The 17330-nt window shown below is 37.5% G+C and overlaps 1 protein-coding gene across 10 annotated transcripts in view; it reads right to left on the reverse strand.

Annotated features, from left to right (window-relative positions):
- SPIDR (scaffold protein involved in DNA repair) overlaps positions 1 to 17330 on the reverse strand; it is a 435376-nt gene that overhangs the window by 396505 nt on the left and 21541 nt on the right. For all 10 annotated transcript variants that reach the window (XM_038583990.1, XM_038583988.1, XM_038583989.1 and 7 more), the window contains one exon: positions 17148 to 17311. In XM_038583990.1, coding sequence (XP_038439918.1) covers positions 17148 to 17311 — 164 coding nt within the window. The remainder of the gene's footprint in view (positions 1 to 17147; positions 17312 to 17330) is intronic.

The following is a 17330-nucleotide window of genomic DNA, read 5'->3' on the forward strand; positions in this document are numbered from 1 at the left end:
AAGATGCCCTGGAAAGGAATAGTGCTCAACCACAAAGAAGAAAAAAAAAAAAAAAGGAAATCCTGTTATTTGTGACAGCACGGATGGACCTTGAGGCCATTAGGTTAAGTGAAATAAAGACAGAGAAAGACAAACAGTGTGGGATCTCACTTAACATGTGGAATTTATAAATAATATAACCAAGCTCACAGATACAAGGAATCGATTGATGGTTGCCAGAGGTGGGGACTGGGGTGGGACAAAGGAGTGAGGTATAAATTTCCAGGTATAAAATAATTAAGTTATGGGGATGTAATGTATAACATGCTGACTATAGTTAATAATACTGTACTGCATTTGGAAAATTGCTAACAAAGTAGATTTTTTTTTTTTTTCATGAAATGGTGACGTTTAATGAGAACCCCCCGCCCTCCCACCCCCAAAGTAGATCTTAAAAGTCCTCATCACAAGAAGGAAAATTTTTGTTAACTATGTATGGTAATAGATGTTAACTAGACATTGCTGAGATCACAATATATGCAAATATGGAATCATGGTGTTGTATACTTGAAACTTATATAATGGACTATGTCAATTATACCTTAATAAAAAAGACTTTTTAAAGCTGTATCAAGTGGTGTTCCTATAACTTGAAATAATAGAAAAGTCATTATTATATTATGGTCCTGATCTTTTACAATTAATGTAAGCTTAGAACGACTTAAATTAACACAATGAAGACTATCATAGGTACTGTAAATAAATGTTAAAAAAACAAAAACCTTTTGGTGGGGAGAAATGATTTTGATTACATTAAATCTGTAGATTGGCTAGGGAAAAGTAATTGTTTTAATTCCAAATATCTGAATTTTTCCTGAGTATCTTATTATTAATGATTCTACTCTAAATTTTATCATGGTTAGAAATTAGTCTTTAGATTTCAAACTTTTGAAATTTATTGAGAAGTTTTATATCTCCAATATATGATTTATCTTGCTATGTATATCATGTGCATGTGAATGGAATGTGCACTCTAATATACTCTAGTTGCATGTGACGTTCTACAAATGCCAAACAGGTCAAGGTAGTTGATAGTGTTTTGCAGATCCTCTATGTTCAAACTCATTTTTTTGGTTCTAGATTTTCTATAATTCATAGACAATATGGTGTTAAAATTTCTAGCTATGATTATAATCTTAAGCACTTACAAACTTGTGGCTGATATGTCATAGTGGTAAGTGTTACCACTATGAAATGTCCTTCTTTATCTCTAATAACATTGTTTGAAATCTACTTTACCTAATATTATCACTCCAGCTTTCTTATAATTACTATATTCGTGCTACAACTTTTTTTCATGAATTTATTTTCAATCTATGTCATTACAATTTTTTAAAGATCTTATTTATTTATTTGAGAGAGAGAGAAGAGAGGGAGGAGCAGAGAAAGAGGAACAAGCAGAATGCATGCTGAACTTCAAGACCAATGAGGGGCTTGATTCCACAACCCCGAGACTATGACCTAAGGTGAAATCAAGAGTTGGACGCTCAACTGGCTGACCTACCAAGGTGCCCCTGTGTTACTACATCTAAAATGCATATCTAAAGGACAAACATTATATGGTCTCATTCATTTGGGGAATATAAAAAATAGTGAAAGGGAATAAAGGGGAAAGGAGAAAAAATGAGTGGGAAATATCAGAAAGGGAAACAGAACATGAGAGACTCTTACCTCTGGGAAACGAACCAGGAGTGGTGGAAGGGGAGGTGGGAGGGGGTGGGGGTGACTGGGTGACGGGCACTGAGGGGAGCACTTGACGGGATGAGTACTGGGTGTTATTCTATATGTTGGCAAATTGAACACCAATAAAAAATAAATTTATAAAAAAATTAAAAATAAAAAAAATAAAATGCATCTCTAAAATAAATAAATTAATTTTAAAAGGTCTTGCATTTTACCAAAGTGTCAAGCTCAACCTCTACTTTTTCAGGAAAATATTTCATTTATTTACATTTAATAGTTGATAAGGTTAATCTACTTCTATAATTTTGCTATTTGTTTTCTTTTTAAAAAAAGATTTTATTTATTTGAGAGAGAGAACACAAAAGTGGGGGGGGGGGGGAGCAAAGAAAGAGAGAAGCAGATTCCCCACTAAGCAGGGAGCCTGCCTTGGGCTGGATCCCAGGATCCTGAGCCAAAGGCAGAGGTTTAACCCACTGAGCCCCCCAGGCGCCCTTGCTATTTGTATTCTTTTCATCTCACCTGTTTATATTCATCTATTACTACCTTTACACCTCCTTTTATATTCTCTGAATACATTTCAAATTCTACTTTCTCTAATTGTTTTTTAGCTCTACTTCTTTGTCCTTTTCTTTTTTAGTGTTTGCTGTAGGAATCATAACATACACCTTTAACTTTTCACAGTGGACTTGGAGCTACTATGATACCACTCACATAAAATGAGAACCTAGAAAGGTACATAATTCCATCTACCTAGACCAATCCCTTATCCTATAGCTGTCCTATTACCTCATTACTTAAATGCCATGTGATCATATTAATGTTATGATTTTTACTTTAAATTGTCAGGTTTAACTTTTTTTAATAGGTGGAGAGGAGATTTTTTTTATTTATCCACATATTACCAATTGCAGTGTCCTATATTCTATCCTGAAGATCTGATTTTACTTCCCTTCAGCCTGAGGAACTTCCTTTTTTTTTTATTGGACTTCAAGTTGCCAACATTTAGCATAACACCCAGTCCTCATCCTGCCAAGTGCCCCCCTCAGTGCCCATCACCCAGTCACCCCCAACCCCCCGCCCACCTCCCTTTCCACTACCCCTTGTTCATTTCCCAGAGTTAGGTGTCTCTCATGTTTTGTCACCCTCACTGATATTTTCACTCATTTTCTCTTTCCCTTTATTCCCTTTCACTAATTTTTATATTCCCCAAACGAATGAGGCCATATGTTTGTCCTTTTCCAATTACCATTCCTGTAATGCATATCTGCTGCAATGAAATCTTTTAATTCTTGTTTATCTGAAAAGATTTTTGTCTTCATTCTTAATGAAGAATGAATTCTACTATTTCACTGATAGTAGAATTCTGGGTTGATTTGTTTTTCCAGCAATGTAAAGGAGTTCTGTAGCCTGCTAGCCTGCTATGTTTCTGGTAAGTAGTCAGCTATCACTTATTGTATCAGTTCTCAAGGTGCTCTCAAGACTCTATCATTTCAACTGCTTGACTATGATGTGCCTAAGTCTGATTTTCTTGTACTTTTTTGTTTGGAATTCACTGAGCTTCTTGAATACGTAAATTTATGCCTTCCACCAAATTGGGGTAATTTTTAACCACTGTTTCTCCAAAAATTTTTGCTCCAATTTCTCCTCTCTTATACTTATAGGACTCCATTAAATATGTGTTGCTGGGGGCCACCTGGGTGGCTCAGTCAAGTGGCTGCCTTCAGTTTGGGTCACGGTCCCAGGATCCTGGGGTCAAGTCCCACATCCAAGCTCTCTGCCCAGTGGGAAGCCTGCTTCTCCCTCACATTCTTGCTCTGTGCTCTCCCTCCTTGACTCTCTCAAATAAATAAAGTCTTTTTTTTTTTAAATGTGTTGAATTTTTTGATACTGTCCTACAAGTCACTGAGGCTAACTTCATTTTCTAAAATCTTTTTTCACTTTTCAGATTGAATAATTTTTTACTGATCTATCAAGTTCATTGACTTCTTTCCCAATCTTCTGTAATCCTATGTAATGAATTTTTTATTTCAGGTACTGCACATTTAATTACAAAATCTTCATTTCGTTCCATTTTTTGTTGTTTGCCTTCATTATGTGCGTATTTTCCCTTATGTCCCTAAACAGTTCTAACAGCTACTGATTCTAATATGTACGTCATATCAGGGCCCATCTCAATTACTGCTTTTTCACCTTTTTTTTTTTTTTTAATGATAGGCACGCAGTGAGAGAGAGAGAGAGGCAGAGACACAGGCAGAGGGAGAAGCAGGCTCCATGCACCGGGAGCCTGACGTGGGATTCGATCCCGGGTCTCCAGGATCGCGCCCTGGGCCAAAGGCAGGCGCCAAACCGCTGCGCCACCCAGGGATCCCAGCAAATTATTTTTTAAAGAGTTTATTTATTTATTTATTCATGAGAGACACAGAGAGAGGGGCAGAGACACAGGCAGAGGGAGAAGCAGACTCCCTGCGGGGAGCCTGAGGTGGGACTCGATCCCAGGGCCCTGGGGTCACGCCCTGGGCCAAAGGCAGGCGCTAAACCGCTGCGCCACCCAGGGATCCCTAATTACTGCTTTTTCACCTTAAGTGTAAATCATACTTTTCTGGCTCTGTGTGTGTGTATGTCTAATAAATGTGGATTTTATCCTGGTCCCTGTGAATGATACATCTTTAGACTCCGGATTCTATTATGCTCTTCTGAAGAATATTTACATTTTTTGCTTTCCTGACATAAAATTAGCTGTTATTCGTTCTCCAAATTCTTCCCTGTGGTGGATAACAACTGAAATGTTTAGTTCTCTTAGCTTATATGATTTGTATGTAGAATATGGGGGCACTTTTCTCTGGCTGTACTTTATACTTTCTAACTTTCGAGCTCCTACAGCTACCCCGACATCTGTGCTATGATCTCTCTCTTTTTTTTAAGGATTTTATTTATTTATTTATTTATTCATTTATTTGAGAGAGAGAGAGAGAGAGGCAGAGACAAGGCAGAGGGAGAAGCAGGCTCCATGCAGGGAGCCTGACATGGGACTCGATCCCATCCCGGGTCTCCAGGATCATGCCCCCAGGCCAAAGGCAGGCACCAAACCGCTGAGCCACCCAGGGATCCCTGTGCTATGATTTCTTTTTTTGTGTGTGTGTGTGTGTGTGTGTGCTATGATTTCTATACAAGTTTTAGCCACTCTATACAACAATGATGGGGCCTATCCTCAGGCAAAAATCTGTGAAAAATGAAAAAACTCAACCTTGTGCCATTCTCATCTTCCAAATGTCAACATCCTCCAGTTTTTGCCTGCTGTCCTTCCACTATGCCTTCAAATATTTTTATATTTTCTATATTTTTCCATATAAACACATATTAAAATATATCTCATGTACTTCAATTTGTATACATTATTATATTGTGTCCCAAATTTGTCCTTGTTATTTGTGAGAAGGGTAGTCTGACACATGCTACTCTGTCATTAGTGAAAGCATAACTCCAAAGGATTGTTTTTAATATTAGAAAAAAAGGACTCTAAAAGTCACACATGTAATAACTTATGTCATAACTTTTTAATATTACATAGTTATAACAATATTTTCTAAAGCAGTCCTTTTCCTATTCTACTCCTTGTATCAGAAAAATCAAAGTTATTTGGGAAACAAAAAGAAGGAAAAGAAAGAGGAATATGAAGGGAAATAGGATAACAGGGTGACAGTGAGACAAGGAACGTTTATTCTAAAAGAAATTGACAAAGCTCCTGCCCTGGTATCTCATTAGCTAAAGTTTAGACAATTAAGACGGGAGACGTTGGAAAAAAGAAGGGTGTAAGTTCTTCCAACAGTATTTACTCACTTTGTGTCTCTGGATCACATCTTGCTATTTTTTCAAATTTGCAATACTGCAAACTTTTTCATTATTATTGTATTTGTTATAGTGATCTGTGATTAGTAATTATTAGTTACTGAAAGCTCAGATGATGGTTAGCACTTTTTATCAATAAAGTATTTTTTAGGGATGCCTGGGTGGCTCAGCAGTTGAGCACCTGCCTTCGGCTCAGGCTGTGATCCTTGAGTCCCACGTCGGGCTCCCTGCATGAAGCCTGCTTCTCCCTCCACCTGTGTCTCTGCCTCTCTCTGTGTGTCTCTCATGAATAAATAAAAATCTTAAAAAAAATAAAGTTTTTAATTAAGGTAATAGACTGGTTAGACATAATGCTATTGCACACTTAACAGACTACAGTATAGTGTAAACACAGCTTTTACATGCCCTGGGAAACCAAAATATTCATTTGACTCTTATTATATTTGCTTTACTGTAGTGACCTATAATGGAAGCTGCAATATTTCCTAGGCATGCCTTGTATATACACAAATTATAATAAAAAATAAAAAATAAATACACCTTCCTCAACAGAACCTCTATCATCCTTCCTTTTTTACTATGAGAATAAACTAGAATATGGATTTCTTCTGAAGTACAATATTTCTATAATGAAATCTTTAAAATATAGTCAAAGGGTCATTACTAAAAACTCCAGACTTCCCTCTACATTAAATTTTGTCAGTTTTTTTATAACATAATTATATTTGAGAGCCAGTTTCTAAAACGTGTTTTTGATCATAATTATTTCAAGTCGATATACAATGTATGCAATGCGCAGTTCCTAGACATTTACAATTAGTACATATTTAGTCACATCACTTTATTCCAAATCACCATTAAAACTCATTAAAAGTGAAATTAAATGTATTACTTTCAAAGTTCTATATAAACAAGTGAATAAAAATAAAAATAAAATTACAAATATGTTCATTAAATTTAGAAATATTTTTAAAGATCATTTTGTAAAGGGTACATACAATACACTCCCATGTAAGAATACAAAATTTTGCTTATCTTATTTTTTCAGTCTCTTCCATATTTCATCTATGACATACTGAATCATTTGTTCTACTACTACTGTTAAGTATAAAAAGAAAACATCGATTTCATAATAATAAATATATATTTCAAATTTGAAAAGCTCATTTGCTTTCTCCTTAAAACTTCATGAACTACTTGGAGATCTTTCATTTGTGCCAGCCAGCTTCTGTTGCACAACTTCAGCGATAAGCCTGAACCTTATACAGGTTATCTGGTATTTACTATGCCTGCTAACCTGCACATGAGTCACTACACAAAATACATGAAAATTACATAACAACGCTCATCTAAATCCAACTTCCTTCCCACTTCCTGAAAAACATTATGAAGAGAAGTATCACTGCTGTGTTCTGCTGCCCTCTACAGGAATGGTTCTAGGAAGACACAGATAAACTGTGAAAACCCAGACCGCCATACCTAACAATACAGAGAGTAGTATCAATAATCAACGACATTGGTTAAATGTGCTAAAAGACATTACAAAGAGAAGCTACTGCTATTCTCTTTGATTTCTATCATGCTTTTCCTCCAAGTAGTTGAGCATATATAACAGTTAAACTGTTATACTCCAAGGAATACAACCTAAGTAATTAAGAGAATTTAGGATCAGATTCCACAAGTTAGAATCTCATTCTGCCACTTATTAGCTATAACTCCATTCCCTCCTCTATAAAATGGTGTTAATAATAACATTTACCTGACATGATCAGCACTTAGTAAAGTGCCTGACATAGTAAAAACATAGGGTTATTGTGTTATTAATATTATTGTTATTACTATTATTGACACTATAACAAAATGGCCAGGACCACAGCTTAGAAACCAGAGCACCTGAGGATCCCTGGGTGGCTCAGCGGTTTAGCACCTGCCTTCGGCCCAGGGTGTGATCCTGGAGTCCCGGGATCAAGTCCCACGTCGGGCTCCCTGCGTGGAGCCTGCTTCTCCCTCTGCCTGTGTCTCTGCCCCCCTCTCTCTCTATGTCTCTCTCATGAATAAATAAATAAATAAATAAAATCAAAAGGAAAGGAAAGGAAAAGGAAAAGGAAGAAAGAAAGAAACCAGAGCACCTGAGTTAGGATCCTGGTTCACTCACATACTACTTTATAACCAAAGAAAAATTACATAATGCCTTAGAATCCTCTGAAAATTAGGGATGATAACAATAGCTCCCACCTCATAAGAGCTATTATGAGGTTTAAATAAGCTACTGTACATAGCACAGTGCTTAGAAGAATGCCCCACAACAAAGAAGAATTCATAATGTTAGTATGTGCTATTATTATGAGTTCAGTGGCCTTTACATAAGCACAAGCAGAACTCTGCTCCAAAGAACTGGCAAAATTATGCTCACAGGCAAGACTGTTTCCTACATCATCAACATCACTCACGCCAGTCTGGGCAAGGGATTCTAAACAGACCTATATTATAATCAAGGTTTCCCACTGAATCAAAGTATGGTTCTCCCACACAGTAAGTATCCACACACCATATATTTCTACAAACATTCATAAATGAGAGACAAATAGCATCTCATTCATAAAATAGTAACAATTATTCAGTAGTAAAAGGATAAGAGAGAGTTTGCTTCTGGAGAGCTAAGTAATACTCACTAAATTCCTAATTGTAGTATAAATCTTCCCCCCTTTCGTTTATTCAATATACATGGGTCTTTAAAGATTATAACAGACCCTGCTGACACCCTCCACTATGCCCTTCCCTATCTTCAGTTTCCAATTTCCAGCATTTTCATTTCTTTGCCTCAAGGATTTCTCTGGCTACCAGAAGCCATTTTTCCCACCTGTGCCGTAGTCTGTAAGAACTAGGAAATACTCCATCACCCAAATTCCAAGGGCCAGCCCATAATCAATGAATGAAGAGATCTACATATAAATAACCCAGCTTTCTTGCCCCTTCCCTGTCCCTCTGATGGATAATTCTGAGGCTCCCAGAATTTTACAGCAGTGCTAAGCTCCAGGTGCCCACAAGGGTTAACTGCTAATTAATTATCCCTTGATTGGCTGCTATCCCATCCCAGGCTCACTTGCTCACCACTACTAGGTGTTCTCAGGGCATGCTTCTGAGCATATTCACACAAATAAACTGTGAATATAGACAAGTCAACAAAAACTACATGTCACAGATTTTACTATTTTCAACCTACCTGAAATGTTGAATAAACGAAAGAGAAAGGTTAAGGTATCAGTACAAGTATTAAGAAGAAGCACTAGAGTGACTGCAAGATACTGAGCAGAGGGTGCAGGTATGAGTTAGTCTCCTGATGGCAGATGCCAAAAACACCATCAGCTACAAAACACAGTCCTGAAGGAAGCACCTGCAAAGGATAAAGGGGAGAAAGTAGGAGTCGAGGAGAGATTTAAAACCACGATGCAGGTCTGAAAACTATGAGGAGGACAAGAAGGAAAGAGGATTGAGTAGGAAGAGTCTCAGGCTGCAATGTAGCCTAACAGTAACATGGCCCTAATACAAAGAAAATGATGGATCCTGAGGGATGGCACTTGGGGCCATCTATCAACTGTGTTCCTTGCAACTGAAGATCTGCATGCACACTTCCACAGCTGCACTACAGGGAATGATGACGCACAGTGACATCACTACAGCAACTTGAAAAATGTGTCTACAGAAAAACTTCCTCTCCTCCAAGATTGTTGATTATCAATATGTACCACTGCTTTGCATGACTATAGACTTCATATAATGCAGGATCAAATTGTACATATCCTTTGGCAAACTGGCTTCCTTCCCCAATATTATTCATGATGGTAACTATAGCTCTCTACCATATACAAAACAATTTGCCTGTGATCACATAATATTGACTTCCAGAAATTACTCTTACAATGTCACAGTAGTCATGTATACATATTCCTCTAGACAGGTGTGAAAATTCCTCTGAACAGTGGCTTTCAAACATTTTTGCCTAAGAACAGTAAAAAATATGTCATGTAATTCAACACACATATACTAACATAACTGAATATAAATTGCATGAAAATACTGCTAGTAATTCATACATTCTAATGTTTGACTACATTATAGTGATTCCACTATATTTTTAAAACTCACTGAATCAATTACCCACTAATGGGTCATAAACCAGTTTGAAAAGTTCAAGGATATTTATCTAAGAGCACAACTGCAGGCTCATATATTATGAATAACTTCAGCTTTATAAGAACTTACCAAATTAGAAAATGGCTAAACCAATTTATATCCAACAGCAATATTCCTATTGCTACAGATTCCTGACATTAGGCACTATCACATTCCTTTCAGTGTTTCACTAATCTCATGAATATGTATTATTTCATTTTTAATTTGCACTCGCCATACTACTACTGAGACTGAGCATCTTTTCACATGCTTACAGGCCTTTCGGTTTTCCTTTTCTATTCATTATCTGGTTTGTTACAGCTCTTAATATATTCTGGATACTACCGCAAAACTTTTTTTTTTAAGATTTTATTTATTTATTCATGAGAGACATAGAGAGGGAGAGGAGAGACACAGGCAGAGGAAGAAGCAGGGTCCCTGCAGAAGCCCGATGTGGGACTCGATCCCAGGACTGCAGGATCATGCCCTGAGCCCAAGGCAGGCACTTAACCGCTGAGCCACCCAGGTGTCCCTACAGAATGTCCTTTTAAAAAACATTTTTTAATCCAAGCAATAAATGTACTTGATTCAAAACTCAAAATAGCATACAAGGTTATTCATTAAAAATAGCTTCCTACCTTTCTGGAAACAGTCCAAAGAAACATTCTTCCCATTTTCTTTTTTAATTTAGTTAATGTGTAGTGCAATATTGGTTTCTGGAGTAGAATTCAGTGATTCATCACTTACATACAACATCCAGTGCTCACCACACAATTGCCCTCTTTAATAACCCATCACCCATCTAGCTCATTCCCCACCCACCTCCCTCCAGCAACCCTCAGTTTGTTCTCTCTCATTAAGAATCACTAATGGCTTGTTTCCTTCTCTTTTTTGCTTTACCTCTTTCCCATACGTTCCCCCATACTATGGGCTGCCTTTTAGTTTTGTTGATTGTTTCTTTCACAGTGCAGAAGCTTTCTATCATGCAAAATCCTAATAGTTCATTTTTGTTTTTGTTTTCCTTGCCTCTGGCAAAGTGTCTAATAACAAGTTGCTATGGCCAAGGTCAGAGAGATTGCTGCCTGTGTTCTCTATGATTTTGATGGTTTCCTGTCTCACATTTAGATCTTTCATCAATTTTAGATTTATTTTTGTGCATAAGAAAGTAGTCCAGTTTCGTTCTTCCACGTGTGGCTGTCCAATTTTCCCAACACAGTTTGTTGAAGAGACTATCTTTTTTCCATGGGATATTCTCTATTGCTCTGTTGAAGAGGAGTTGACCACAGAGTTGTGAATCCATTTCTGGGTTCTCTCTTCTGTTCCACTGATCTATGTGTCTGTTTTTATGCCACTACCATACTACCTGATGACAACTTTCTAATGCAGCTTAAAATCCGGAACCGTAATATCTCCAGTTTTTTGTTTTTGTTTTTGTTTTTTTTTTCCACAATGGCTTTGTGGTCTTTTGTGTTCCAAGCAAATTTTAGGATGATTTGTTCTTGCTCTGTGAAAAAAATTGGTGGTGTAGTGATAGTGACAGCATTAAAAGTACAGCTTGCTTTGGATGGTACAGACATTTTAACAATGTTCTTCTCATCCATGAGATAGAATGTTTTTCCATTTCTTTGTGTCTTCAGTTTCTTGCATAAGTGTTCTGTAGCTTTCAGAGTATTGATCTTTTACCTCTTTGTTTAGGTTTATTGCTAGGTATCTTTTAGCACAACTGCAAATGGGATTAGTTCCTTGATTTCTTTTTCTACTGTTTCATTACTGGTGTATAGAAATGCAACCGATTTCTGCACATTCATTTTACATCCTGCGACTTTACTGAATTCCTTTAAGAGTTCAGGTAATTTTTTGGCGGAGTTTTTCAGGTTTTCTACAGAGTATCATGTCATCTATAAACAGTGAAAGTTTGACTTGTTCCTTGCCAATGTGGATGCCTTTTCTTTTTATTGTCTGACTGCTGAGGCTAAGACTTCTAGTACTATGTTAAATAGTAATGTTGAGAGTGGACATCTTTGTTTTGTTCCTGACCATAGGGTTAAGGCTCTTAGTTTTTCCTCACTGAGGATACTAGCTGTTGAGTCTTTCATATGTGACCTTTATGATGTTGAGGTATGTTCCATCTATCCCTACTTCGTTGAGGGTTTTTATCAAGAAAGGATGTTGTACTTTGTCAAATGCTTTTTCTGCATCCATTGACAGGACCATATGGTTTTTATCCTTTCTTTTATTAATGTGATGTATCATGTTGATTGATTTGTAGATGTCAAACCATGCCTGCAGCCCCAGGAATAAGTCCCACTTGACTGTGGTGAATAATTCTAAGGTACTGTTGAATTCAATTTGCTAATATTTTATTGAAACTTTTTATATTTATGTTCATCACAGATACTGGCCTGTAATCCTTTTTTAGTGGGATCTTTGGTTTTGAGATCCAGGTAATGCTGGCTTTACACAATAAGTTTGGAAGTTTTCCTCCCATTTCTATTTTCTGGAACAGTCTGAGGAGAATGGAGATTAACTCTTCTTTAAATGTCTGGTAGGGCAGCCCCGGTGGCACAGCGGTTTGGTGCCGCCTGCAGCCTGGGGTGTGATCCTGGAGAACTGGGATCGAGTCCCGCATCGGGCCCCCTGCATGGAGCCTGCTTCTCCCTCTGCCTCTCTCTTTCTCTCTCTGTTTCTATGAATAAATAAATAAAATCTTTAAAAAAAAAAAAAAAAGAAAGAAAAATATTTAAAAAAAAAATGTCTGGTAGAATTACCCAGGGAATCCATCCGACCCTGGACTTTTGTTTGTTGAGAGATATCTGGTTACTGATTCAATTTCTTTGCTGGTTATGGGTCTGTTCAAATTTTCTTTTTTTTTTTTTTTTTTTTTAAAGATTTTATTTATTTATTCATGATAGTCACAGAGAGAGAGAGAGAGGGGCAGAGACATAGGCAGAGGGAGAAGCAGGCTCCATGCAGGGAGCTCGACGTGGGATTCGATCCCGGGTCTCCAGGATCGTGCCCTGGGCCAAAGGCAGGCGCTAAACTGCTGCGCCACCCAGGGATCCCTCTGTTCAAATTTTCTATTCCTTCCTATTTCAGTTTTGGCGGTTTGTAGGTTTCTAGGAATTTGTTCATTTTTTCCAGGTTTCCCAGTTTGTTGGCACATAATTTCCACAGTATTCTCTTATAACTGTATTTCTGTGGTGATGGTTGTAATGTCTCCCCTTAGATTCATGATTATCTATTTGGGCCCTTTCTCTTCCTCTCTCTCTCTTTCTCTTCCTCTCTCTCTTTCTCTTTCTCTCCCTCCCTCTCTCTCTCCTTTTCTCAATAAGTATGGCTAAGTATTTATCAATTTTATGAATTCTTTTGAAGACTTGCTCTTAGTTTCTTTATCTGTTCCACTGGATTTTTTGTTTCTATATCATTTATTTCTGCTCTCATCTTTATTATTTCCCTCCTGCTGACTGTAGGTTTCATTTGTTGTTTCTTTTCTAGCTCTTTTAGGTGTAAGGTTAGGTTGTCTATTTGAGAATTTTCTTGCTTCTTGAGGTGGGGCTGTAGTGCAACTTAAAACTGCCTTTGTTGCATCCCAAAGGTTTTGGACTGCTGTGTTTTCATTTTCATCTTCTTCCATGTACTATTTCTTATTTCTTAATTTCCTGGTTAACTCATTCATCATTTAGTAGGATGCTCTTTAACCTCCATGTATTTCTGGTCTTTCCAAATTTTTCCTTATGGCTGCCTTTAAGTTTCAAAGCATTGTGGTATGAAAATATGCATGAGGGGACACCTGGTGGCTCAGCGGCTGAATGTCTGCCTTCCACCTAGGGAGTGATCCTGGGGTCACAGGATGGAGTCCCACATCAGGCTCTCTACGTGGAGCCTGCTTCTCCCTTTGCCTATGTCTTTGCCTCTCTCTCTCTCTCTGTGTCTCATGAATAAATGAAAAAAAATCTTAAAAAAAAAAAAAAGAAAGAAAGAAAATATGCATGGTATGATCTCAATCTTTTTCTACTTGTTGAGGGCCACCTTGTGACCCAGTATGTGATCTTTTCTGGAGAATTTTCCATGTGCACTCAAAAAGAATGTGTACTCTGATGCTTCAGGATGAAATGTTATGAATATATATGTTAAATCTATCTGGTCCAGTGTGTTGTTCTAGCCCTTGATTCCTTGTTGATCTTCTGCTTAGATGATCTGTCCATTGCTGTAAGTGGCATGTTAAAGTCCTCACTATTACTGTATTATTCCTGAGTTTCTTTGTTTAGTATTAATTGATTTATAAATTAGCATGCTCCCAACTTGGGGGCAAGAATATTTACAATTGTAGATCTTCTTGATGGAGAGATCCCTTAATTATAAGGCTCTTCATCTCTTGTTACAGTCTTTGTTTTAAAAATCTAGCACCTGGATGGTTCAGTCAGTTATGCATTCGCCTTTGGCTCAGGTCATGGTCCCAGGGTCTAGGGATCCGGCCTCATGTCAGGCTCCCTGCTCAGTGGGGAACCTGCTTCTCCCTCTCCTTCTTGCTCACACTTTCTCTCACTATCTTTGTCTATCTCTCTCAAATAAATAAAATCTTTTTAAAGAAATCTAGTTTGTCTGATATAAGTATGGCTACTCTGGCTTTCTTTTGAAGTCTATTAGCATGATAGATGGTTCTCCTCACTTCAATCTGCAGATTTTTTTTTTAAATTTTTATTTATTTATGATAGTCACACAGAGAGAGAGAGAGACAGAGGCAGAGACACAGGCAGAGGGAAAAGCAGGCTCCATGCACCGGGAGCCCGACGTGGGATTCGATCCCGGGTCTCCAGGATCGCGCCCTGGGCCAAAGGCAGGCGCCAAACAGCTGCACCACCCAGGGATCCCCAATCTGCAGATTCTTTAGGTCTAAAATGAGTGAGTTTCTTATAGGCAGCATATAGATGGATCTTGTTTTTTAATCCATTCTGATATCTTATGTCTTTTGATTAGTGCATTTAGCCCATATATATTCAAAGTGATTTTTGAAAGATATGAATTCAGCAGCATTCACCTGACCAGTTGATGATTCTGGTGATGTTCTCTGATCCTTTTTGGTCTTTGTTCCTTTTGGTCTTTTTTTTTTCCCTCCACTCAAAAAGAGTACTCTGTAACATTTTCCTCAGGAATGGTTTAGTGGTCACAAACTCCTTTATTTTTTGTTTTTCTAGAAAACTCTTTATCTCTGCTTCTATTCTGAATCAGAACCTTGCTGGATAAATAATTCCTGGCTGCATATTTTTCCCCACTCATTACATTGAATATATCCTCTAACTCCTTTCTGGCCTGCAAGGTTTCAGTGGACAAATCTGCTGTGAACCTGATCTGTCTCCCTTGTAGAGTAAGGACTTTTCTTGCTACTTTCAAGGAATCTTTCCTTGTCTGTTTTGTGAATTTGACTATGATATGCCTTGGTGATAGTCAGCTGTTCTTGAATTTAATGGGATATCTCTGTGCTTCTTAGATTTTGATGTCTGTGCCTTTCCCCAGGTTAGGAAAGTTTTTAGCTACAATTTGTTTAAATAAACCTTCTGCCGCTTTTTTTCCTCCCTACGTCTCTTGGGATTCCTATGATACAAATGTTATAACAGTTTAATAAGTCACTGATCTTCCTACATCTTTGTGATCCATTACCTGTTTCCTTTTTTTTTTTTTTTTCAGCTTCCTCGTTCTCCCCCAATAAAAACTCTGGTCACTGAGTCACCAATGAGCTCCCCTGGCAGACAACACTTTATAGATGTTGTTAAAGCTCACTGCTAAAGCAATTAAGCATAACCTGTGTGACTACACTGGAGTAGGACTCTTGAAAGACTGCTGATTTGCTTTGTATTATTTCACTATAATAAATCATAGCCATGTGTACATTAAGTTCTGAGAGTCCTACCAGCGAGTTATCAAACCTAGGCGTGGACCCCTTGGGGATTCCTGATTCACTACATATTCAAAAAGCCTGATAAGCTCCAAGCAGAAAAACTACATGTAGACATATCACAATCGCACTGCTTAAAAAAAGTGATACAGAGAAAATATTAAAAAATCAAGAATGAGAGGGGTTCCTGGATGATTCAGTGAGTTGAGCACCTGACCCTTGATTTCAACTCATATCATGATGTCAGGTTCCTGGGACTGAGCTCTGTGTTCAGCAAGGAGTCTGTTTGGAATCGCCTTTCTCCCTCTCCTTCTGCTCCTTCCCCCACATCTCTCAAATAAGTAAATAAGTCTTAAAAAAAAAAAAAATCAAGAATGAGTGAGAATAGCTTCAGGCTTCTTGACAGCAATTCTGGAACTAGAAGACAATGAAATAATGCCTTCAAAATTCTGAAGAAAAATTATTTCCAACCTAACATTCTATCTAAATTGTCAACCAATTAGCCAATTGTCTAAATTGTCTAATTGTCAATTATCAAAGTGTGATAAATGCATCTTTTGACATGCCATTTATCTTCCATAAATCCTCTCTTGAAACTTACTAGAAGGGGCACCTGGGTGGTTCACTGGTTAAGTGTCTGCCTTCAGCCCAGGGCGTGATCCCGGGATCCTTGGATCAAGTTCTGTCTCAGGCTCCCTGCATGGAGCCTGCTTCTCCCTCTGCCTGTGTCTCTGCCTCTCTCTCTGTGTCTCTCATGAATAAATAAAATCTTTAAAAAAGGAAAGAAAGAAAGAAACAAACAAACAAACAAACCTACTAGAAGATATGCTCAATCATATTGAGAATAAAAACCAAGAAAGAAAAAGACATGGAATCCAGGTTAAAGTTGCTCCAAACTGGAGAAAAGTGAAGTGAATTACTAGGAAGATGGTGGAGAGAGATGGTGAAGAGAGACCTAAGGGTGGCTACATCCTCAAAGCAGAGAAGAGAGTTCAAATGAAAGCAGCTGGAAGTTGTGGGAACAAGTTCTCCAAAAAGACAAAACTACTGAAATGCCTGAAAAGCCTTAACTGGAGAGATAAACAATGGCAAAAACTTAGTTTTATTACTAATAAATAAATTTAGGCAAACAAAAACCCAAAGTCACTAACTCCAAAGAAAATGAAAAGTTATGAAGGAAAAATAATCATTAATATTTGCCTTGGTTATAAATATTATGCAATGTTGAATATTAATCTAACCAAACCATGATACATGTGTCCTTGGAAAATGGAGGAATGGGAAAAGTCCAATGTATAGCAGCTGGAGGGAGTGGGTGAGGAGTTGGTTACCCATATTTCAGAAGTATATTATATAAGCATGTTATTTAAAGACAAGGAAGTAAAGAATGAAAGAATCACTAAGAGTCAAAAGTGACTACCCTGGAAAAAGGAGTTTAAAATGCAACACCAAAAAGCTACGATTAACAAATGTCATAAACAGAATGAAAAATTTTGAGACAATGAGTTCTTACCTTCAGAAGCTCAGAGAGCCTCTCTTGACTAGTCGAAGAATGACTGCTTGAACAAGAAGCACAGTCTGATATTTCCCCAACACTCTCACTGTCTTCAAATTCATAATACTCACTAGCATCTTCCCTGTCACTGTCAATCTCCCAGTCAATAAACTGTAGTTCATCTAAAAAATACAATTTTAA

This window comes from Canis lupus, chromosome 35 (genome assembly GCF_011100685.1).
Source record: "Canis lupus familiaris isolate Mischka breed German Shepherd chromosome 35, alternate assembly UU_Cfam_GSD_1.0, whole genome shotgun sequence".
NCBI classification, from domain to species: domain Eukaryota; kingdom Metazoa; phylum Chordata; class Mammalia; order Carnivora; family Canidae; genus Canis; species Canis lupus.